The sequence below is a fragment of the Mustela nigripes genome, chromosome 18 (genome assembly GCF_022355385.1).
Source record: "Mustela nigripes isolate SB6536 chromosome 18, MUSNIG.SB6536, whole genome shotgun sequence".
Lineage (NCBI taxonomy): Eukaryota > Metazoa > Chordata > Mammalia > Carnivora > Mustelidae > Mustela > Mustela nigripes.
In genome coordinates, this window is record NC_081574.1 from 33,876,219 (window position 1) to 33,901,854 (window position 25,636).

The 25,636-nt window shown below is 37.1% G+C and overlaps 1 protein-coding gene across 2 annotated transcripts in view; it reads right to left on the reverse strand.

Moving 5' to 3' along the window:
- The window catches only part of NSD3 (nuclear receptor binding SET domain protein 3), a 117,921-nt gene that overhangs the window by 37,553 nt on the left and 54,732 nt on the right, over positions 1–25,636 (reverse strand). The window contains exons 3-10 of one of the 2 annotated variants that reach the window (XM_059384431.1): positions 23,905–23,976; positions 22,703–22,865; positions 14,236–14,390; positions 11,958–12,473; positions 8,991–9,117; positions 5,222–5,322; positions 3,056–3,101; positions 20–150 (exon numbers count right to left, since the gene is read on the reverse strand). In XM_059384431.1, the coding sequence (XP_059240414.1) occupies positions 20–150; positions 3,056–3,101; positions 5,222–5,322; positions 8,991–9,117; positions 11,958–12,473; positions 14,236–14,390; positions 22,703–22,865; positions 23,905–23,976 (1,311 nt within the window). Of the gene's footprint in view, positions 1–19; positions 151–1,681; positions 2,167–3,055; positions 3,102–5,221; positions 5,323–8,990; positions 9,118–11,957; positions 12,474–14,235; positions 14,391–22,702; positions 22,866–23,904; positions 23,977–25,636 lie in introns of those variants that run through there. The other variant, XM_059384432.1, reaches the window with a different exon arrangement.

The window sequence follows — 25,636 nt, forward strand, 5'->3', positions numbered from 1 at the left end:
AAGCCTTGAAAATACTTACCTGCAGGTCACTCAGTCCTCTGGAATCGGAGTCAGAGGTGTCTCTGTACGCTGAGCTAGTCATTTCTACATCAGTTGAGGCGCGACTCCTTTTCTTTAGAGGTTTACAGGAATCTGAAATCTCGCTGGCACCTTAATACAACATACCGAAATTAATCCTAAAATAGTGCTTAAGGTTTGTTGTTTTCATTTTTGTTTGTGGGAGATTATTTCTTTCCCCAAACTCATCTGTAGTGTGGAAAAAGCACAGCTCTCTTTGGAACGCTGAAGTCACGAGTCAAAACTTCAGAAGCTTCTGACCTTCCTGATAGTGAGTGATTTAATTTACAACCGCTCTATTAAAACATTTAATTCAGTGCTCCTGCTCTAAAGCTATTTTCAGTCAACAGAGCCTAAGTTCCAAGCTAAAAACCAATTCTTTCAAAGCTACAGGACAGCCGATTGATTTGGAGCAATCCAAGGAACCATTCAATTTGGAGGGGGAAGACATAAAACCCAACACACTGTGTAGCTTACAAATATGGTCGCAGAGACATCTCCATCTTGTTTTTATTAGGGATGTGACAAATCTTTGATTTGTATTCGATTCGTACACGGATAGTGCCATTTTCCCCCGAATTTTGCAATTCAGTTGATTATTGCCCCCCGAATAAATTTTGGATGTTCATAATTGTTCATCTGAGACTTCCTTGGTGAAGTGGCATTTATTGTGACCATTAACAAGTGCTGCAGCACATCTACATATGTCATGCCATCTAGGAGGCACATTGCTGAGGGTTGTAATGGACAATCAATGTTCAAGTGCAGCCAAATCACGAAGAGCTGGATGAGAGGCCTCTATGTGGAATTTGTGCGGGAAGGAATAAATATGAAGAAAAAAAAAAAAAAAGGCAGAGAATAGTGTGGAATTTTTTTAAAACTGTGTGTAATACAAATCCAGCCAAAACAATAGTGCAAAAAGTTACAAAGCAACAATCTCTTGGGCTAATGCAGTATAGGCTATACAGAAACAGCCACGATGAAATGTGCAGATCAGGCACGGTGAATACCAGGGAACCAAGGAGACGGTTAATATTTTAACCCACAGTTTGTGTTTTGGATTTTTTTTTCCCCCAAAATTTCCATACAACAAACAGACATCTAGATCAGCCCAGCAAGCTATGGTGGAAGTGTGCAGTCCAGAAGAGACCATGGAGAAACAAGTCTCCTGAGGCCATGAAGATCCGCAACAGGCTGAGTGAGAGTAGCACTTGGAATATAGCCATGTTCTGTGGTGGAGGATGTGGGCCTCTTTAGACTGCTCAGATTACTGGAACCTTGTTATCACATCCCATTCTACAAGTTTTTTCACTGAATGTTTCCTTACATCTATAAATGAGGGTGCCTGCCCATGTTAACGCTGATTAAAAAACACAAGTACACAAATCTATCTCCTTCATTGCTGGTGTGTGGACCCAGAACACCACCACAAAGTATTTCCTTGGTCTAAAAGATCACTGGATTAACAAGGAGTTTTAACAGAGGAACAGGAGTGCTGTACTGAGAGGCTTTCGAAGGGAAAACACAGGTACCGCCATTTCCGATGAGTTTCTGAAAATGCTAGAAAAATGACAGACTGCCAAAGACAGCTGCCATGCTGTTCTCCATGATAACGGCACTAATATTAAAAAAAATAAGAGCCTTTAATGATTGTAATGTATACAGTTTGGGCTGTTTGGCAAAACCCTGCAGATGTGCATTAATGATGCTTTATTTAAAAACAAAAAACAAAAAAACAAAAACAGTCCATGTTGAAATTGATCAGTGTAAGTTAAACGGTGGTTTTTAGGCTGGACCCATGATTTAAGCTGTACCCATCCAGCTCAGACCAAAAAAAAAAAAATCATCTGAATGTTAAAGCAATTGTTCAGAGTCTTGAAGAAGAAACCAGGCAGGAAAAGGCCAATAATGATGATTGGCGAAATCAAAATTGAAAACAAAGAAACTGTTTATCGAGCCGCCGACAAAGAAATCTTGCATGGAGACTCCAAGTCTGGAGTTTCTGGGATGAAATTGTACAGGAATCTCAGTCCACAGTTTCCTCAATCGCTGCGGAGACGGAGCTGTCACTGAATCTGACAGAGCCCTGCACTCCCCGGTCCGCCGACCCTGTGGAATGGTGGAAACACAACGCAATCAGGCCTCCTAATCTCGCAGCGATCGCGATGTCTTTTCTTGGAGCTCCGCCAAGCAGTGTTCCCTCCGAGAGGCTGTTCAGTTCTGCTGAGGATCTCCACGGAGACCATCGCTGCAGACTTCTCCCCGAGAATGCAGAGAGGCTGGTGTTTTTTTTTTTTTTTTAAAATAATGCAATTTGCCCAGAGTAAACTACAGGTATCAAATACAGTTTGAATGATCTCACCAAAAACGCACGAATCATGCTATGGAGTTTGTACTGTAGTCAAATTGCACACAGAAAATACGGATATAAGTTTAAGGTTTCTTAAACTTTGTGCATATCTCAAATAAGATTTGCATAAGGTCATCTAATAATGGCCATAAATATGCTACAAATCATTTTAATTAAAAAAAAAAGATTTTACAGCACTGTCAAAATAAACGTGGCAAGATTTTTTTCAATCGGGTTGTCTTGTCTGATTTGTCATAGTCCATGTTTGACAAACATTAATAGCTACTATTCGGTATTCAGTCGAATACCAAAAAAAATGGATTCGTCACATCCCTAGTTTATAAACCAGTGAAACCCCAGAATCTTATGGAGAAAAGTTAGAAACAGTATCAAGTCTACATGGTGTTCTCCAATTTACCAAAACAAGTAAGACTTTACACATGGAGGTACAGAGTAAGATCAACTCTAAAACACACACACACACACATACACACACACCAGGAAATACTTCAATTTCACACAAATTTTTGACTGAAGAGCAACAACAGTGATTTACAGAGACAAACAAAAATACATGAAGTACAAATAAGTAATTCTTAAAAATTGGTTTTAATCAAGGAAATGCAAGGCAACATTATAATAACTCACCTTTCTGTAATCCAGTCTTCACTGTAGCCTGAGGAACCGTTTCGACCTGTTTGGATAGAAAAATATACCATTAACGAGGAATTTTTTCACTTTTAATTAACAGAGGGAAAAAAACAATACTTCCATCAATCTAAGTAATGATGAATGATTAATGTATCTGAAATCTGTACTCCGTCCCATCTTCTGGGTAAAGTTTCTCTGTTTCAAGGTCAGGGAGGGTTTAAATCCTAGTTGCCTATGCTGAATTCCAAGTGACAACATACAGCCACATGCTCTCTAGCAAAGACTTTTCCCACCATTCCCTTGGTATATGAAGAAAACAGGAATCCTTTCCTCAGTGTCTGGGAGGCAGGAGAGGGGTTGTTTCTGCAACCAGCCCCGATGCTGCTATAAACCCCTCCCACCCCAAAGACGTTAGGATAAATTTTTACTTACTATGATACTCAGGTTAATGTAACTCACGCCACTTTAAGACCCTTCCGCGCCTGCACTCACAGCTAAGTTGCTGGGAATCAGGACCCTCTCTGTAGAGAGTGCTACAGGGCTCCATACAGCTGGAAGCTCAATACTTTTGCTGCTAGTACAAACTTAAGAAAATAAGTTTGTGATATTGCAAAAGCACTTTCTTGAGTGTCTTATGAACAGTGTCTTGATCCTACATTAGGAGAGCGAGATCAGAAGTTATTCTGCCAATGTATATGTAAAACACGTGGTAATTTGAGGCTTGAACCATTGGAATTAAAGAAAGGATGCTGTTTGGAGGAATTCCTGTTTTAGCTATGAATTGAATTTTAGGTTTCTTTAAGATGTGGTGAGATATGCATGTTGAAACACATTTTGTAAATATTTAAGGATTGTTCTAAGCTTTTTAAAAAATTTTTTATTTTTTTTACAACAGGTAAAAAAAACATACAACAGAAGCGCTTTTATAAGATACAATTAGTAATACAAATATAAAATCTTCTAAACAGTCACTGATATTGTTCTACTACTAACTATAACATAGTGGCATTAACAATTTGTCCCACTTTTTATATTCATTCTGCTAATTAATTTTAAACTGACTGGTCACAGACTGAATTTGGGAACCAGCTGGAAAAATCACAACCTCATTTTGGTAATGAATGCTATAGATTTGCAAGAGCTTAGAAAGATTTTTTGGAATATAATTTCCTAAGTATGAAAGCTAATTATGGTAAATGAATGACAAATTAGTATATTATTTAAATTTTAGTTAAATGATCCTGGGAAATTTGTTTTACATGCTTGGAGATACAATCGAGCACCCACAAAATCACCTTTTAAGTTTGGAAGTTTAAATTGTGAAGGGAATAATTTGAATAGAAAAGTCCACACTTCCATATTAAGTGGTTTTAAAAATATAAAGCTTACTGGAACTAATACTATTCAGAATTCTTTTTGTTTAATAGCAGCTGTCTGGTCTATAAAAAATGGATATTCTTCCACTTCATAAAGTAAGGAAAAATTCTTATTGTGAGTTTAATTTCAAGGAATAATGGTTTCTAAAACTTTCTTTGAAAAGGTAATTTAATATGCATATTACTACATTGATTACACTGGTTTAATACCCTTGAGTCAAATGTCCCTCCTTTTTTGGTTTTTACTTATTAAATGGTGTTTCTGATAACTCAATCACAGGTGAGTGCCATTCCACTGGGAAAATAACATTCCAAAAAATCTGTGATACCAACAGAAAAACCAGATCATCTATGATTATCTGTGTCTTAAATATAACTCTCATAGTTAAATTAATCTGATTTGTTTAAAAAATAAAAACAATACATACCAGCAGCTTAAACAAAAAATCAAAATTTAAAGGACGGGGGGTACTAAAAATCATGAAAACATGAAATCATTTTGTTCATAACAGAAATTTCAAAATAAATGTGAGGAATTCTTTAAGAATCTTAAATCACTGGCTTCCCATCCCCTGAAGCCTGACTACTTTCTGTGAAAATGCTTGAAGCAGAATCATAGGGATGGCTGTATTAGAAATGGGCACTGGAACTCACTAGGACAGAAGCATAAGATAGTCCAGAAAAAGGAAACCCAGTTTGGGGAAAGTTTCTCTTTCTTTTAAGATACCATATAAGCCACAACATTTACAAATACAATGTTTTAACTCTCTACATGTAGGAAGCCAACCTGCTCCTTTTTGATCTTCTTCTTTGGCACAACCTCGGTAGATTTCTCTGATTCAGAACGAGTTCTAATCGATCTTCTCTGTTGCTTCTTCTCTACTGAGCCTAAGAGGTGATTTAAAGGAACAAACAAAAACTCATTTAAGGATGACTTGACATTCATTTAGTTAAGATTTGATCCAATTCCCTGCTTTTCTTATCCATTACTTTGTTTTGTAATTGTTTTGTTTTACTTTTGGTCTTTCAACTGTAAGTCACTAAAAATTCAATCTGTACTATTTATTTTTCATTTTAACAAATGAATTAAATTAACCCTCTATGTAAAATGTTTAATGGTGTTTGGTGTACCTATATGAATTTTTGCTACTGTATATTATTAACAACAACAGGGGAAAAGGGCACAAAGATGTGGCCAAAACCAAATCATTAATTTGGATGCCAAGGGGCTTGTTAAGCTTTAGAAATAATGAGTCATCAAAAAATTTCCGGAACAAGTTAGCAAGGTTTTTCATGTTAAATAGTAAAACAGAAACTAATAGTATTTTTTAAACAGTAAAATTTTTTGGAAGTAAACAGAAAAAGGAAAATAACCTCACATGGACCCCACTCTGGATAGGATAAAACTTAGAATGAAGACCACAACTGGAAAGAATGCTAAGTCAGGAATGATTCATTCTGGAATCCTGAGAAGGAGTGATGCCTGCGGTGCAGCTGTTCTCCATCTTTTCAGTGCTCGGACCACCTGCATGGTCCTTCCTACATAATAATCACCCTTCTACACCTTGCCAGGGGAGAAAGCTCTTATCAAAGCAGGCAGAAGCTACTTCAGTAAAACCTTCCCCATTATCTTTATATTTTGTGGTTTCATTGTTCTTGTCTATGTGTAAATGGTTTCGTTCACCTTAGTTCAAAGCCAAAACAAAGAAGGATCCAACTATGTCTGTTTTGGGGAAGAAGGAGGTAGTCTGATACTAATGTATTGTTCCTGAGCTGTGTTAATTTCTAGCAGAAAAGTCACAAATGAAGGTGTTGGCTCCTTCCTTCATCCTCACTCTGCTGCTTACACTGATGGAAACATTCACTAAGACAACAGATATCCTACAGACACCTGAGTATCCCAGAAATCCAGACTTTAGTATAATCATCAATATTCAAGTACCTATCAGGAAAGAGGAAAATGAAAATAGAAATGCTTAAAACAAAATAGCTTCACTTGTTTTGAGGATGACAACATAACTGTTCCATTAAGTAGAGATGGTTATTTGATCTACTATCTTATAGAAAATAAAGCAACACGATTTCTTTTAATTGTTCTGAAAGCTACCGAAAGAACACAAAATCTACCATATTAAAACCACTAAAAAGTACTGCATTTGTGTCCTGAGAGAGAGGAGGGGACCATATCTGGATAATAGTTTAGAAATCTATTATAAAGGCAAATACAATTCTTCAAATCACAGAAATTAGCAGTGCCACACACTCTATGCGCCCCCTAAATTTATTAGAAAAGGCTCGAGAATTCTGCCTAGTAGTTGACACCAACTGAGATGATGATACAACTGGTTTCTGAAGGGAGATCAAGTCTTTTCTCTCACTTTTCAACTACTGAAGTTATTTCTACAAGAAGCAAAATGGTCATTTAAAAAGGCAAAATATGCTCATCAACCACAGCTGGCAACCAAATTTAAACCAATGTCAAAGCTTTAGAGCACTCATTAATTTACAACCTAAATACAGCACCTACCTAAAGAAGGAACTACGCTTATTCCAGATATAAAGAATTAGAACTTCCCACTTACCTTTCACTTAAAAAAAATAAATTTATAGCAAAACTTTAATCTTACAGCAAAAAGACTACACGAAAAGAAAATGTTCTGGGGTGCCTGGGTGGCTCAGTGGGTTAAAGTCTCTGCCTTCGGCTCGGGTCATGATCCTCAGGGTCCTGGGATCGAGCCCCACATCGGGCTCTCTGCTCGGCAGGGAGCCTGCTTCCCTTTCTGTCTCTGTCTGCCTCTCTGCCTGCTTGTGATCTCTCTCTCGCTGTCAAATAAATAAATAAAATCTTTTTTTAAAAAGTGTAATTACACTTTTTTAAAAAAGATTTTATTTATTCATTTGACAGAGAGAGACCACAAGTAGGCAGAGCAACAGACAAAGAGAGGGGGAAGCAGGCTCCCTGCTGAGCAGAGAGCCCGATGTGGGGCTCGATCCCAGGATCCCGGGATCACGACCTGAGCCGAAGGCAGAGGCTTAACCCACTGAGCCACCCAGGTGCCCCCAAAAGTGTAATATTTAAGATCAATCTAATATGGAGAGTTTACTTTCTCCCTAAATAGGAGAATGTAGATATTTAAATAGAGATCCCCCTACGCTAAGTATAACACTTAAACCAGACAAATTACAACAGTTTAGTGTAAAGAAAGATAACAAAATTGATGTACCTGACTATGGAGAGATGAGAACAAAAAATTTTTTAAATCTTCAAAGAAGGAACAGATGTTTTCAATTATGGTTAATTAATGCAAAATCTTTTAAGTCCACTTACTCATTTCTTTAACGTCATAATTTCATTTTTTTATACAGTATTGTGAAATGATACAAGTTGCAAATCTGGTTCTGGACTTTGCTACTCTCTCCTTACTTTAACGCAGCTTCCCTTCCCAGTTCAAATTTGGATAAAGGCATAATGTTTTGCATGTCCCATCCAATATATGCCCCCATCTCCCCTTCTATCACCTCTCCCTATCTTGTAGCACCTCTTCACCTTTTTTTTTTTCTAAAGAAAAGCTAGCCCAAATTCTTTCCTGAACAATGACTGCTTTTATTTTAGCTCTTAAAATGGTAAGAATCTTACTCAAAGTTTCCCTTATGAAACTATTTGCCCCTTTGTGCCACTCAGTCATGATTGTGCCTGAGTTAGTACTGATTCAAGGCTACTACCTCAATTCTCAAGATTTTATTCCTTCTAGAAAATTATTTGGTCCTTTGATTTGATTCCAGATTTTTTTTTAAAAGAATAAGGTGAAACAAAGTCCTTTCTCCTAAACCAAGATTCTAAATGACCAAACCAGTTGACAATCTAACTCTTTTCTTGATGGCTGTAGGAAGCAGTAATACTGTTATATAAAACAAACCAACCAGAAACTCAGTTAAAAATAAGATACTTAGTATGTCAGTCCCTTAAAAAAAATTACTTTGACCATTCCAAAGGTACAACCTTACTAAATCTAGGCATTTCTCTTTTAAACAAGAATAATACGGTTTGATTTTCTATTCGTGGTATCTGTTAATCAGAGAACAGAATTATAATAGGAGAGTTAGGCCCTAGTCCCCTACTTACTAACATCTACTACACCTAAAAATAATAAAAAAAAAGCATGGGCATCTGTCAATTAGTTTCTAATTAAAGATTAAGAATGAAATGGTAAGAAGGTGTTAATAGTGCTAGAAAAGTAAAGCTGTCATTTTCATGCAAAGAGAGATAACCAGATGGTGCATTTACTCAGCTGTGTACAGATTTCTTAACTATACTCTTTTAATTACAGAGCCTTCTTATTAACTTAAACTCCTGTAGGAAAAATAACTTACTATGAATAAAACTCCCTAGCCCCTATTCTTCCCTATTGAAATAAATGCTTTCATAACTTAATTTTTTTTAAATATAATCTGATTTTGATAACTAAAAGTTTCTTAGGAACGCAGCTACCATGTTATAGCAAAACAGAACTATGACCTCTTAAAATGGATCTATATACTCTTCATTCCTTACCCACCTGTAGGACCAGATGTTGCTTCAGGAGATGATATATTCTGAGTCGCCTTTTCATTTCTCTGGTTTGGTGTAGAAATTATAAGTCTTTCCTGTCCCCTGACACTTATTTCCGTTTTGTTACCAATTCCCTTTAAAATAAGGCAAATTAAAAATAGGTGATCACCAGGCAAATGGCATTAATTGGCTTACAAAGACAGCCCAAGATGGTCATGACTTGCTTGAATTTTACACACTCTTTGACTGTAGTTAATTTATCATCTTTGCCATTACCAGAGCAATTTTATTAAATCATCAGGATGTATTCTAAAATGTATAATGAGATTATGTGAGGAAAAAAAAATGATTCCACATGAGGCATATCACTAAAAACTGAACCTGTATCACCTAGTTTTCTGTCAAAACCAAAATGTTTTCTTGTCTGAATAGTCTTTCCCCTTACCTCATCACAGGAAAATAACTTGAGTCATTTTCATTTGGTTAAGTACCTTACTACACAGATCAAAATGTCAGCATGTCTTTTATTTTTTTTTTAAGATTTTTTAAAATAATTTTTTTTATAAACATATAATGTATTATTAGCCCCAGGGGTACAAGTCTGTGAATCGCCAGGTTTACACACTTCACAGCACTCATCATAGCACATGCCCTCCTCAGTGTTCATAACCCCACCATCCTCTCCCTACCCCCCCGCCCCCCCCCCCTGCAACCCTCAGTTTGTTTTGTGAGATTAAGAGTCTCTTATGGTTTGTCTCCCTCCCGATCCCATGTTGTTTCATTTATTCTTTTCCTACCCCCCCCCCAAATTCCCCATGTTGCATCTCCACTTCCTGATATCAGGGAGATCATATGATAGTTGTCTTTCTCCAATTGAAAATGTCAACATGTCTCAAAAGACAAGAATATAGGGGCGCCTGGGCAGCTCAGTCAGTTAAAGCAGCTGCCTTTGGCTCAAGTCATGATCCTGGGGTCCTAGAACTGAGCCCCGCATCAGACTCCCTGCTCAGCGGAGAGCCTGCTTCTCTGTCTACTTGTGCTCTGGCTGCTACTCTGCCTACCTGTGCTCTCTCTATAGCTGTCAAATAAAGAAATAAAATCTAAAAAAAAAAAAAAAAAAAAAGACAAGAATATCCTTAGATACAGAAATCTGACATTCATGATAACCAAAATGTGTACCCAATAAGCAATTTGGAGCAGATAGAAGGCAGCTATAATTACAGCTCTGTCTCATTTTAGGTATTTTAACACAATGAAATAAAGGAGTGGTTTGCAAATATATGCATTTTTAAGGTCTTCATTTTAAAAAGATCAGTTTGGGGATGCATGGGTGGCTCAGGCAGTTAAGCCTCCAACTCTTGATTTTGGCTCAGGTCATGATCTCAGGGTCATGAGACTGAGTCCCCCACCGTCCCCCTACACTAGGTGGAGAGTCTGCCTGAGATTCTCCCTCTCCTCTGCCCCTGCCTGGGGACCCCTCATGTGTGGGGAGTGCTCTCTCTCTAATAAATAACTCTTTTTTAGAAACTTAAATAAATGAATAAATAAATAAATAAATAAATAAAAAGAAAACTTTATCCCCAATTTCATTTAAATAGCACTCTTTGGAGCACGGTGACAAAGTTTGATTTGTATATCCAAATGCAGATAAAAACTAGCTTCGAGAATAAAGCCAATTTGCATTAAAAATAAGTAGCAAGGGGGCGCCTGGGTGGCTCAGTGGGTTAAGCCGTTGCCTTCGGCTCGAGTCATGATCTCAGGGTCCTGGGATCGAGCCCCCGCATCGGGCTCTCTGCTCAGCAGGGAGCCTGCTTCCTCCTCCCTCTCTGCCTGCCTCTCTGCCTACTTGTGATCTCTGTCTGTCAAATAAATAAGTAAAATCTTTAAAAAACAAAAAAATAAATAAGTAGCAAGGTATTCCTTTGCTATTCCAAGCTGTCAACAGAACCAAGTGGAGACTGTAACTTAAGTCTTTCCAAGTAGTTTAGTCTTACTGAAATTAGTTGAACCTACAGTCAGAAACAAATTAACAGAGAATCCTTATAGTTCTCTCTAGTAAAATATTATCACTTGAGCACCGGGTGTCATATGTCAGTGTTCAATCACTAAATTCTACATCTGAAACTAATATTACACTGTATGTTACATACCTGGAATTTAGATAAAAACTTGGAAAAATATAGCACTGATGAGGCATACTTATATTTAATTATTTTCAGGTGCATAAGCAGAGGAAAAAAGGACACACCCATGAGGTGCCACTAAATTGAATTCACAAGCCTACAACTGTGGTAAGGGTTTGGAGGATAGTGAAGAGGTATACGGAATAAACATTACAAATGTTATCACACAATTTTAAAGTCTAAAAGCTAAAATACAAGTGTCCTAAATGGAGGTTCTGAGCTGGCTAATGGAGGTATTCAATTTGAAGAGGTATTTTTACCCATTACCTACGCTATCACCACAGTTAATTGTTACAGAACAAACACAGTTCTGGAATTTCTCTAAAATGCATTAGCTCTCCCAAGCCAACATGAGCCTAACAAAATTGCTGGTGCAACCAAACAGATTAACAGGTATAATTATTACAGTGGTAAATTCAGATAACTGAGAAAAATAATGTAATAAGCAGCACACTTTGTGGCTAAGAAAAACTAACTATACAAACTAGAAACAGGCAAAGCGCAAAGGTTTTTTGCACAACTTTAGGGAGCTAAGCTCAATTTTGGCTGCACAGCTCAAGATTAATCTAGTACAGATGGGATCTTACAAAAGAGGGGGGAAAACGGAGGAAAACACAGTCTTTCTACCTTTTTTGCCCTCTTAGACACAGTAAACTAACCGTACATTTCAAATGCAGCGGTAAAAGGGCATTTAAAATATGACCTTGTGTTGTTTATGAGGTTTCTTTTTAAATACCAAGGTTGAAGACTTATTAATATTCCCCCAAAACACCCATGAAGAAAGGAGGTACCTTTGTCGAATAAACAAACTGATCGATAAATTTCCCATCTCCTGTAGCATTCTGAAGAGCAAACACTTGTTCAATCTTCACAACTGGAGACATGTTACACTTCTGCAAATCCAGGCTCCCTTTGTGCATTGTAATGGAAGCTGGTAAAGATTTCCTCGCGGCGGCCGTTTTCCAGGCTATTTTAACAGGAGGTGGTTCTTCCTCTTCCACGCTAGTGTGCCGCCTCTGGCTCTGTCTCCGAATTTCAGTACTTGAGAGTGAGGAGGCCACTTCACCCGCATTGGGGTGTTCCGGCTGAGTATTCAGCACTGACCTTGGTCTTCGGGTTTTCTTAACTTCAGCTTTGGAGGCAACATTCTTCTTTGTTTGGGACAAAGCCTCCTCAGGCTGTTTATCAATATAGATAAAAGTATACTGTTCTATTCTTTCCTCTCGAGTCATTTTTAGTGCCTTCTCTGCATGGGCAATACCAATGTCCCACTGAGCACGTTCTCTCTGAGGTCGGGGTTTCCGAATCTAAAAAAAGACCCAGGCAGATAAAAGACAGGTATTATGGGATACATTTCAATCTAATTGGTACATTTATACAAATATGTATTTCCCACGTGATCCTGACATCTTTCCAGGTAACATAAATCAATATATTCAGGTTCTTCAGTCAAATACATGAAATGTTCTAACTCCCTAACTTTGATAAGTCAGTATTACTATCAGATGACATGCAGGTCTACTCTCTTTCATATTTCCTTTTCTGTTGACCACTCTTCTGGATAAGTTCCTCAAAGAGGGAGCCATCCCTTCTCACATTACATTCATAAAAAGCTAGCAATGAGGGAAAGGGAGGAGAGATTGCAGAACGATTACTTTCAGTGGTCAATGAAACACTAACATTAAAAATGACACCCTAAGACTCTGGGGTACTACAGAGATCATAACAAAGCAAATGGCGAAGTCAGTATTTGAAGTTGTGCTGGTAGTTTGTACCATAATGCAAAGAGGAACAGAATGCAGAGAAAGAAGAGAGCCCAGAGGAACAAATGAAAGTTGATAAGACACTGGAAAGAAAGAATATATGAGAGAAAAAATAAACCCGAACCAGTTTCCATAGGTCTCCTTCACTGTTGCTCAGAAGACTTTGAGTTGCCAAGACAGGTAAGAAAACTTTGAATGAAAGTATGCAAGATGACCAAAGCCATCAGGAATTATCTAGGGCGTTAGACTGAGGTAGCCCAAAATTAGCTAATGAAACTATGAGAAGAGATGGTATATGTGAAATGCTGATTTATAAATCTGTAAAATGTTGTCTGATAAAATTAATCAAAATCCTGTGTGATCAAATTTAGCTTTTAAAGAGTAAAAATATGACAAATTTCTGAATCACAAGAGACCACCCTAAAATTAGTTAAGTTTAAAAATGTCAACCAGATAGGTAATCAGGAGTTGCTGTCATAATTCTAAAATATCCCCCACCACAAACATATTTCTTGGTTCCATCACTAAGTGTATCCTTGGTTGAACAAGTTACTTAAGCTGTCTGTGCCTTGTTTCATCTGCAGAAAAAGGAATAATGGCATCTATCCCACTTAAGTTGTTATAAAGATTAAATGAATTAATATACACAAAATGCTTAAAACAGTGCCTGTCTCATATTAGGTGCTCATTAAATATTTTAGAAACTTCACTTTCACAAAACAAATTTTACTAGATAAGAATAAAGGGAATCATATAAAGATAATGAAATAGGAGAAAGAATAGAACTCCCTAGCAAAATCCGCGTTTCACTAGCAGCTACTAGTCTTATGTATACTAACACTAATTCAATTCAAAAATAGAATCCAATACTGTATTAAGCAGAGTTCAAGTTTTTAATAGTATTTTAATGTTGTTTATATGAAATACAAAACCTACTGGCATACAATACATTATTAAAACTTAACTTAGGGGGGCGTCTGGGTGGCTCAGTGGCTTAAAGACTCTGCCTTCAGCTCAGGTCATGATCCCAGGGTCCTGGGATGGAGCCCCGCATCGGGCTTTCTGCTCAGCAGAGACCCTGCTTCCCCCTCTCTCTGTCTGCCTCTCTGCCTACTTGTGATCTCTCTTTCTGTCAAATAAATAAATAAAATCTTTTAAATAAATAAATACATACATACATACAGCTGAACTTAGGTTAAAATAACATCATTCTAGCAACTCTCTAAATTCAAGTATGGAAACTTGTATTAAATTAAGTCCTCTAAAAACCATATTCAATTGGTAATGTTAGTATGCTGTCAGATACCTTTTGTTTCTCAGAGTGATTGCTGGCTTGTTTGGTTGCTTCAGCCAATAATTCTTCATACTGTTTATGACCTTTGTACTCTCGTACTCGCTTTTCATGAACCCATGCCCTCTCCGGCTGGTTGCTAAAAAACTGGACGTGATATTCCCGGGCACCTGAAAGCAAAAATTCTTATTAACCATTTCAGAACATAAGCATTCACATATACTCTGCCAAAAAGATGAACCTATGCCAGCTTCCCTGGCATCACTCCTATTAAAACTCGTACGCTTTGGATTGTCCAAAGACATAATCCAACACCTGCCAATTACACAACTAATAGTTACTGTAAAAAAAATCACTCGCAAATGATTAAAATTTGTCCAGCAAGTTTTAAGAGAAAGAAAATCAGAAATTCTGCTAATTATCAGATTTGTTACCTTGGCTACACAACTTATTTTTCCTTGTCTCAAACCTTTTTATAAACAAATCTGGGAATAAATAATTTTTTCTTCAAAAAGTGTGTAACAGGGGAGTCTGGGTGGCTTAATCGGTTAAGTGTCTACCTTTGGCCTCAGAGTCCTGGGATCAAGCCCTTGTTCAGCAAGGAGTCTGCTTCTCTCTCTCTGCCCACCCACCCCTCACCCCTGCTCCCTAGCTCATGGGTGCTCGTGTCTGTGCTCCCTCTCTCTCAAATATAATCTTTAAAAAATATTTATAACATATTTTCTTGGACTTTAAACGTGCTAGTCAAATTGCTTTTCTGACTGTATAAAAGTGGGCTATACAGCCTCAAGGGTGGAGAAGAGGCCATTGACTCTTTCAGGGATCCTGTGAGGTCAAAACTGTCTTCACAATAATACCAAGATGCTACTGTCTTTTCAGTGTGGTAGCATTTGCACTTAATACTGCAAGAACAATGGTAAGACTGCTGGGATGTTAGCACAAATAAAGACAGTGAGCGACACCAAACTATACTAGTCTCACATTCTAGTTACAGAGAAGAGTAAGCATTTAGAAACTATGATAATTTGACATTATCATGACATTAGGCACATGATCAGGGATCTTATACAACCACACACTGGCAGTTAAAACAAAAAGCTGCTTTTATTTAATGTCCTTGATGAAGTGGTAAAATGATTAATTTCACTAAATTTCAACCTCTGGACACTATCTTTTTAATATTCTGCATGTTGAAATGGGAGGTATGCATAAAGCACTTTTGTTTACTGAAGGGTGACAGTTATCTTGAGGAAAAGTACTTGTATGACTGATTGAGCTGCAAGATCACTGGTCACTTTTTCATCATTTTTACTGGAAAGAACGACTGACAGAAAAACTATGGTTACTTGAACTTGAGCATTTGGCAGGTATTTCCTTTAAAACGAACAAAGCAAGTTTGCTATTTCAATGAAATCAACTGACAGTATTTGTTGCCAATGACAAAATTTGATCTTTCAAGCAAATATTAGAATTTTGGAAAACCTGGGTCTTCCAACTTCTCAATAATCAAAGAATTTTCTGATGAAATAACTGGTCATACAAACTAATGTAATTTTAAAAATATCTATAAAAGGGGCGCCTGGGTGGCTTAGTCGTCAAGCATCTGCCTTTGGTTCAGGTCATGATCCCAGGATTCTGGGATTGAGCCCTGCATCAGGCTCACTGCTTGGCAGGAAGCCTGCTTCTCTCTCTCCCACTCCCCCTGCTTATGTTCTCTCTCTCACTGTATCTCTGTCAAATAAATAAATAAAATCTAAATATATATATATATATATATATGTATATATACACACACACATATATATATAAATATAAACGGGGGGGGATGGGCCCCCCCCAGGTGGCCAGTCGATTAAGTACCCAACTCTTGATTTCAGCTAAGGTCATGTCATGATCTCAGGATGGTGAGATCAGAGCCTTGATTAAGATTATCTCTTCCTCTCCTCCTCCCCGTGGCTCCTATGCACACTCTCAATCTAAAGAAAAAAGATCTATAGAAGAATGTGTCAACATTTGGAAGATACATCTCACTTATTAAAGCCAGTATTTTTTATTTTTAAAAAAATTTTTAAAGTTTTATTTATTTATTTATTTATTTATTTGAGAGAGGGAAAGAGAAAAGAGAGTGGGACTGCATGGGGGGAGGGAGTAGAGGGGGAGGGGAGACAAACATACTCTGTGCTTAGTGCAGAAGCCCATGGGAAGGCAGGGGTCAATCCCAGGACCCCAAGATTATGACCTGAGCGAAAGTCAGACAATTAACCAACTGAGCCACCCAGGTACCCCAAACCACTATTTTTTAAATGGCCAATATGTAAAGTTATCAAATCATGAAAGGTAAAAGATTCATTCAAAGTGCAAGACAGAACCAAAGGAGTCCAATGTAACAAAGTACAAAAAGGTTATGGATATGATTTCAGATTCCATATTCCAACTAACCCACCACTTGTTGAGTTTTGGTGTACATATCAAAGAAATATATACACATTACCTAAAAAGTTTATTAAAATACAGTATCCCTTTTCAACTACTCATCTGTCTGAGGTCAGATTATCTTCATATAGTTAAACCAAAATAAGAAATTTTAACAGATTGAATGTAGAAGCAGATACAAGAATCTAGTATCTAGCCAGTCATTAAAGAGATTTGCAATGATGTAAAATATTACTCTCTCAATATTTTTGAGAAAGTATTTTTCATAAAAATACAATGACAACATATAATAATTTTTAAATGAATTAGTAAATTTTTAATTTACTAATTTATTTTTAAATTTTCTTAGCTTTAATTTCCAAATTAAAATAAATAGTAATAGATACAACCCATGTAAACAAAAGATTTTTAGAGTCATCAAACTGTAAGAGTGTAAGGGGTGATGGGACCAAAAAATCTGAGAACTGCTGTTCTAGAACAGTGCTACTCTCCAAGTGTGGTTCCCAGAACAAGCCAGTCTGTGACAAAATAAACACAGAAGAGTAAGCATTTAGAAACTATGATAATTTGACGTTGTCATGACATTTAGGCACATGACCAGGGATCTTATACTATATTTTTTTGCTGGGGGGTAGGGGCCTTTCCTTTTTGTAATAGTTACTTTTAATGTATTTTACGTAAGCATTGGTCCATTTGTTTTAAGAAACAAACAAAAACTGGTTTTTTCCATACAAAGTTTGAAAAACATAACTCTACAGAAAATGTCTCAGGTTAATAGAGTACTGTATAACTGGTCTTAGTGAATCCAATTCAGGTAGGCAGAGAAAAATAATAAGCAGATCTTGACTAGAAAAATACAGGTATAAGCTTAAGTTGAACTCAGTTATCTGAAATCGACTGTATCTTGCATTTGAAATTTTTAAAATTTTGTTAGACATTAATGGGAGATTACCTAAAAAGTATTTTGAAACCAGATTAAAATAGCCTATAAGAGAGAAATACACTCACAATTCAATTTCCATATAATCTGAGAAGGAAGAGCTAAGCACAAATTTAAATATAATTAATCAAAGAAGGTTTATCAAAAGTCCAAGGGTTTTTAGAGACAAAAAAAGAAGGGGCGCCTAGGTGGCTCAGTCTTGAAGCGTCTGCCTTCAGCTCAGGTCATGATCCCAGGGTCCCAGGATTGAGCCCCCCATTGGGCTCTCTGCTCGGTGGGAAGCCTGCTTCTCCCTCTCCCACTTCCCCTGCTTGTGTTTCCTCTCTCACTGTGTCTCCTTCCGTCAAGTAAATAAATAAAATCTCTTTCTCTCTCTATATATATAGCATACATATAGCATACATATATATATATATATATATAGCATATGTGAGTTTGGAAAATAGGGCAGTGGGTACAGGTTACAGGTAACAAGGTTAAAAGAACATAGGGCATAATCTGTTTTCAAAATCAGTTAGTTATTCAGAATCAGAGTTAAAATTATAGTTAAAAACATGAAAACAAAAACACAGATGATGCAATCTCATTTTAATCTTTATTTTCAACTTCTTCCTCTATTACATCATTAGTACAGATGAAACAAATCAAACAATCTGCCTCTTTGTTATTATCACTTTATTTCCTGCTGGCCAAAGAATATGAATCAAATAAAAACCTAAAGACCTGAAAAAATGAGAAGTAGGCAAATCTGTCTTTGAATAATAGGCTGAATTCCAAAAGAAAAATGCAGAGGAAATATTTTCTTTAAAAATTTATTTATTTAGGGGTGCCTGGGTGGCTCAGTGGGTTAAGCCACTGCCTTCGGCTCAGGTCATGATCTCAGGGTCCTGGGATCGAGTCCGGCATCGGGCTCTCTGCTCGGCAGGGAGCCGGCTTCCCTCTCTCTCTCTCTCTCTCTGCCTGCCTATCCATTTACTTGTGATTTCTCTCTGTCAAATAAATAAAATCTTAAAAAAAATTTTTTTTTATTTATTTATTTTAGAAAGAGAGCGGGAGAGAGAGCCCGTACATGTATGTACATAAGTGGGGGAGGGACAGAGGTAGAAAATCTCAAGCAGATGCCTAGCTGAGTGTGGAGCCCTCCAGGGGGCTTAATCCCATGACCCTGAGGATTATGACCGGAGCTGAAATCTCCAGTCAGATGCTCAAATGACTGAGCCACCTGGGTGCCCCAGAAATGTTTTTATTTAAGAAAAATAATATGAAGGTAAAACCATCTAGTTTCAAACTTTAAAAAAAAAAAAAACATTAGGAATAGAAGTTCCAAGAGGGGGCGCCTGAGTGGCTCAGTGGATTAAGCCTCTGCCTTCGGCTCGGGTCGTGATCCCAGGGTCCTGGGATTGAGGTCCACGCCACGCTCTCTGCTCAGCAGGAGCCTGCTTCCCCCCTCTCTCTCTGAGTGCCTCTCTGCCTACTTGTGATCGCTCTCTGTCAAATAAATAAAATCTTAAAAAAAAAAAAAAAAGAAGTGACAATAGGTAAAGAAGATGTGGTATACACATGCACACACACATACACACATAGTGGAATATTACTCAGTCATCAAAAAATGAAGTCTTGCCATTTGTAATGATGTGGATGGAACTAGAGAGTATTAAGCTAAGCAAATTAAGTCAATCAGAGAAAGACAATTGTATGATTTAACTCATATGTGAATCTAAGAAACAAAACAGGGAGCATAAGGAAAGGGAGGGAAAAATAAAACAAGATGAAATCAGAGAGGGAGCCAAACTTTAAGAAAACCATAAGAAACAGACTGAGGGTTGCAAGAGGAGAGGGAGGAGGGAGATGGGGTAACTGGGTGATAGACATTAAGGAGAACAAGGGGTATAATGAACACTGGGTGTTATATGCAACTGACGAGTCACTGAACTCAACCTCTGAAACTAGTAATACACTATCTTAATCAATTGAGCTTAAATAAAATAAATAAAAAATAAAAATTTCATTAGGTATAATGATATCATTTAAAACTTTCAGTAAAAATCTTTACTATCCTATCTATTAATTACAATATACATGAAGAAAAATAATGACTCTCAAATATTTCTTTTTTAGAGGAAGAGAGAGCAAGTGTGAGCACAGAGCAGAGAGAGAATCTTAACCAGACTGCATCCCCAGCACAGAGCCCGACACAGGGCTCAATCTCACAACCCTAAGATCATGACTTGATTTGATTAGATTAATTCCTAAATTTAAATACTTTCTTTGAAATACAGATGCAGCACAAATTGTGCTCTCACTTCCACCCAAAAAAGCTGTAATTAGGTTTTCATGTAGTAATTAAATGTGAAATTATATAATCTAAAAATCACGCTTTTCTAAGGAGAGAGAATTGAAGAGCCACAACTCTCACATGATAGAATACCTCAGATTGCTGTAGAGACCCAGATAGGTACATGGATTATTTTATTAAAGAAGGCTTTGCCCTAACAGACACCTGAAAAGATGCTCATCATCACTGACCACCAGGAAAATGCAAATCAAAACTATAACACCTATCAGAATGTCTAAAATTAACAATATAGGAACAATAGGTGTTGACGAGGATGTGGGATTACACTGCTGGTGGGCATGCAAACGGGTGCAGCCACTATGGAAAACAGTATGGAGTATCCTCAAAAAGTTAAAAACAGAACTACCTTACAATCCAGCAATTGCACTACTGGGTATTTACCCAAAGAATACAAAAATACTAATGTAAAAGGATACATGTACCCTTATGTTTATAGCAGCATTGTTTACGATAGCCAAGATACGGAAGCAGCCCAAGTGTCCTATCAAACTAGTAAATAAAGAAGATGTGATACACACACACACACACACGCACACACGCACACACACAGGGAATATTACTCAGCCATAAAAAGAATGAAATCTTGCCATTTGCAACAACACGGACAGAGCTAGAGAGTATAATGCTAAGTCAGTTAGATATCATATGATTTCACTCATACATGGAATTTAACAAACAAAACAAGCAAAGGGAAGAAATAAGAGAGAGACAAACTCTTAATGATAGAAAACAGACTGATGGTTACCAGAGGGGAGGTAGGTGGGGGAATGGGTTAAATAGGTGATGCGGATTAAGGAGTGCCCTTGTGATGAGCACAGGGTGATGTATGGAAGTGCTGAATTACTACATTATACAGCTGAAACTGAAAGAACACTGTATGTTACCTGGAATTAAAATTAAATAAGGCTTGATCCTTTGGAAAATCTCCCACTCATAGAATCATAGATTATTAAACCTGCAAGATACTTCAGAGGTTACTGAATCCAACACCCTTAATAATAAGTAATAAATCAAACAACTAGGACTGCCTTCCCCCAGCCTTGGTAAATTATAACTAGGTGAATTCATTGTTTTCTTTTTAATATATAGTATGTTTAAGAGTGGGGGTTATGGAATAAGGTCTCTCTGAAACTATTTACTTATTCAAAACATAAAGATAATAATACTACCTACTTTGTAGTGTTGCTGCTATGTGGACTGCATATATAAGATATATAAGATAAAATATGTAAGAGAATTGCTTAATTCAGATATATAAGATAAAATATATAAGAGAATTGCTTAATACAGTGCCTTGCACGAAAGTTGATATTCAACAATGCTGGGTTTTTGTTGTTGTTGTTTTCACTTCTGCCCCACTGATGTTTCCAGTTACCCAATCTTGAATCAGCAGGGTATAATGACAGATAATTGCTTTCTATACCAGGGCATATTACTGGCTATGAAGCACAAAAGTTACAGATATGGCTGATTCTGTCACAAATCTGACTTGCAAGACTTATGTAGACACTTTTTTTCTTCCTAACAGTGAACAGGGAGCAAGACAGAAAGTTTAAAGTAAAAGAAAAAAGAAATAGGCACAAAGTTGTCACAAACAAGAAGAAATTAAACACATAACAGGTAAGTTCATGAAGCAAATATCCAGAAATAAATTCCAAGCTCAAACCTTCCCCTAACTAAGCAAGTCCTTTCCAAATGCTAGAATATCAGAAATCTAATACACATGTTTTAGATAACCCATGGAAAAGAATAGAGAATAGTTAGAAAACATCCTTCCTCAACATTTATTAATATTCCTAAGGTAGGATTCTATAGATTCAAGTCGTACGTCTATGTCGTATTGAATGTATAAAGATGTCTCAGCAAATTTGCAGATTCAAAAACGGAGTGGAGGGAAAAAGCATCTTGAAAATTTTATCAGGATGAAAAGCACTTGTGTGGGTAAAAAATTACTACTCAAAGGAGTCAATGATGAAATAACATGTAAAACAAAAGCATGGCCCAAATGCCTACTAAGCTCTATAAGACATCTTATTATTTACCCAACTGCTTTCTCTCTTTTGGAATTCACATGAGATGTCAGTCAGATAAAGGTTTTTAAAGAAGTATAGAAGAAACTATAAAACAAATGTAGGGTATTGTTTTTTTTAAGATTTTTTATTTATTTATTTGACAGAGAGAGATCACAAGTAGGCAGAGAGGCAGGCAGAGAGCGGAGGAAGCAGGCTCCCTGCTGAGCAGAGAGTCCGATGTGGGGCTGGATCCCAAGACCTTGAGATCATGACCTGAGCCGAAGGCAGAGGCTTTACCTCACTGAGCCACCCAGGCGCCCCACAGATGTAGGGTGTTATAAGGGAAAACAAGGACCATTATCAGTTGTAGAGACTTTCTGCCCATTAAGATGACCATGACTAAAGCACTGGTTATTAAAAACTGATATCTTCTGGTGTCAGATTATATGATATTCTTTTTTTTTTAAGATTTATTTATTTACCTTAGAGAGAGAGAGAGAGGGAGCATGAGTGGGGGGAAGGGCAGAGGGAGCGAACCCTCAAGCAGACTCCCCATTAAACACGCACCTAAGGCAGCCTCAGTCCCATGACCCATGAGACCCTGAGCTGAAACGAAGAGTTACATGCATAACTAGTTGAGCTAACAGCGTGCCCCTTATGTGCATATCCTTACAGTCATATACAACATTTAATATTCAATTTTTCCCCTAACCTTTAATATCTATTTGTGCCTTTACTTACCTCTTGTGTTAATTTTGGTATGAACCTCAAGCTGGGGATCACTTGAAACCATGCAAGGCCACCAAGGATAGGTTCCCACCTTAGACCAAACAAGATCGCCAACCTGGAACTTAACACCAGCCGACGCTTCTGTTGTTGGAACAGAAGATAATATTGGCTGAACCTATAGGAAAAGGTCATAAAACTTCGTCAGCAGAGAAAATTTTAAAAAAAGAAAAGAAAGAAACTATGAACAAAGTAAATTAAACATGCTCACCATGTAAAATTTATCTTCAATTATACTTGCCCTAATACTTAACCATAACTAGCAAAAAGGAAGAGGAAGAAAATAATAAGCCCCACTCCAAATACTGAAAATAGGACCGATATTTCTTTTTTAAAAATTTTTTTTTTTAAAGATTTTATTTATTTATTTGACAGAGAAATCACAAGTAGATGGAGAGGCAGACAGAGAGAGAGAGAGGGAAGCAGGCTCCCCGCTGAGCAGAGAGCCCGATGCGGGACTCGATCCCAGGACCCTGAGATCATGACCTGAGCCGAAGGCAGCGGCTTAACCCACTGAGCCACCCAGGCGCCCAGGACTGATATTTCTGATGTCTTATTACTGATAAGGCATCTTGAGAATTCACATAATCCATTAAAAAATGGTCGGGCGCCTGGGTGGCTCAGTGGGTTAAGCTGCTGCCTTCGGCTCGGGTCATGATCCCAGGGTCCTGGGATCGAGCCCCGCATCGGGCTCTCTGCTCAGCGGGGAGCCTGCTTCCTCCCCTCTCTCTGCCTGCCTCTCTGCCTGCTTGTCATCTCTCTCTGTCAAATAAATAAATAAAAAATCTTAAAAAAAAAAAAGGTCATAAAAATATTTTTGTAATTTTGTATGGTGACAGACAGTAACTACACTTACTTCAGCGGACATTTTGCAATGCATATACATATCAAATCGGTATTTTGTACACCCGAAACTAATATAATGATATATGTCAATTATATTTCAATAAGAAAAAGTGGTCATAGTTTTGAAAAGAAAAATAATTCACTGAAAGTATCTACCTCTTAAACCAGCTCCAAGATTTATTTCAGTATAGTTTCTGAAATCCAGAAGTATGGAACTGTAATAATACGTATGGTATGTGTTACAATATAACCCCTCTGCTTTACCTCCTTACCCCATCCCTGGTTAGACAGTATTCAATATGGCAACTCACCGGGGGGTCCTCTTTTAGTACTGGCTCTTCTCTTGGTTTTTCGGACACAGTGTCAACCCTCTCATTTGGTCTCTAGGTGAAAAGGTATAGATAAAAAGAAGAAAATGGCAGCCAACCAAAGAACAGTGACATACACAAAAAGAATCAAAACTAAATAGGAAAGAGAATAAAGGACATTTATTAATTGAATAACGTAGGTAATAAGAACACAACTGCTGCAGTACATGATGCTATGTCTTAAATTCATGTTCCATTCCACACCATAGCTGTATCTCTCATTTCTTATTACTTTTTAAAACTTATGTGTTGATTGTTGTTGCTATTGTTTTTTAACCTAACAGGGTGCAGAAAAATGAGCACTCTCAGACGGCTAGTAAGATGTAACTTGGAATTTTTCAGGAGAGCAATATGGCATGTATGAAAAACCTTAAATTTACAGACTCTGATCCAGCAAATCCACTTCTAAATGTATATGTATACTGAAAAGCATTGAGAGGTATAAATACACAAAAAGATATGCACACTAGTCCTATTTATAAGAGCAAATACTAGAAAACAATCTAGATGTCCAGTAATTTAAATTAGCCTAATAAGTTATAGTATAACAAGACAGTGAAATAACACACATTTTAAAATGACATGGGAGGGGTGCCTGGCTGGCTTAAATGGTAGAGCGTGCAACTCTTGATCTCAGGTTTGTGAGTTTAAGTGCCACACTGGGTGCAAAGATAACTGAAAAATAAAATCTTTTGAAAAAAATAAATAAATAAAATGACATAGGAAAATAACAATATAATGTTATTTGAAAAGAAAAAACTGCAAAGCAGTTTTTTTTTTTTTTAAAGATTTTATTTATTTATTTGACAGACAGAGATCACAAGCAGGCAGATAGGCAGGCAGAGAGAGAGGAAGCAGGCTCACTGCTGAGCAGAGAGCCCGATGCGGGACTCGATCCCAGGACCCTGGGATCATGACCTGAGCCGAAGGCAGAGGCTTAACCTTCTGAGCCACCCAGGTGCCCCTGCAAAGCAGTTTGTATAATATGATTCCAATCTTGGAAAAATAATTTTTTAAATTTATTTTTTAAATTTTATTTATTTATTTGACAGAGAGAGGAGAAAGAGGCTCCCTGCTGAGCAGGGAGCCCAATGTAGGGCTCAATCCCAAGACCCTGGGATCATGACCTGAGTTGAAGGCAGATGCTTAACCCACTGAGCCATCTAGGCACCCCAAAATAATTTTTTTTTAATGTGTACAGAAAGAAAAATTAGAATACTACCAGGTGATGGAAAAGTGATTGTTTTGATGTGCCTTTCTGTTATTTGTCAAATTGTCTATGATAAACATTACTTTTCCAATCATAAAACCCACACATATATTACTTAAAAATTAATTTCTACAACCCTTTGGGAAGGGTACTTAGAAGTATCTATCAAAATTCAAAATATATCATTCTTCAATTAGGCAATTATATTTTAAGAAATTACAGAAAACAAAAAGAGAACATCTAAGCAGAAGATGGTTAAGTAATCTACATGTCTATCAACATCTTCCAACTTTTTATTTTAAAATAGCCCATACATGCCTTAAGAGGTATTTGATACATTTTATACCAGAATGATAAAAGTAGTTATCTTTGGGGAATGAGGTTAGGGAAATGGTGAAGGATCTATATTTTTGTATTACATGTATTTCCTGTAAAAAGCAGATCACTTTTGTAATTTAAAAGATT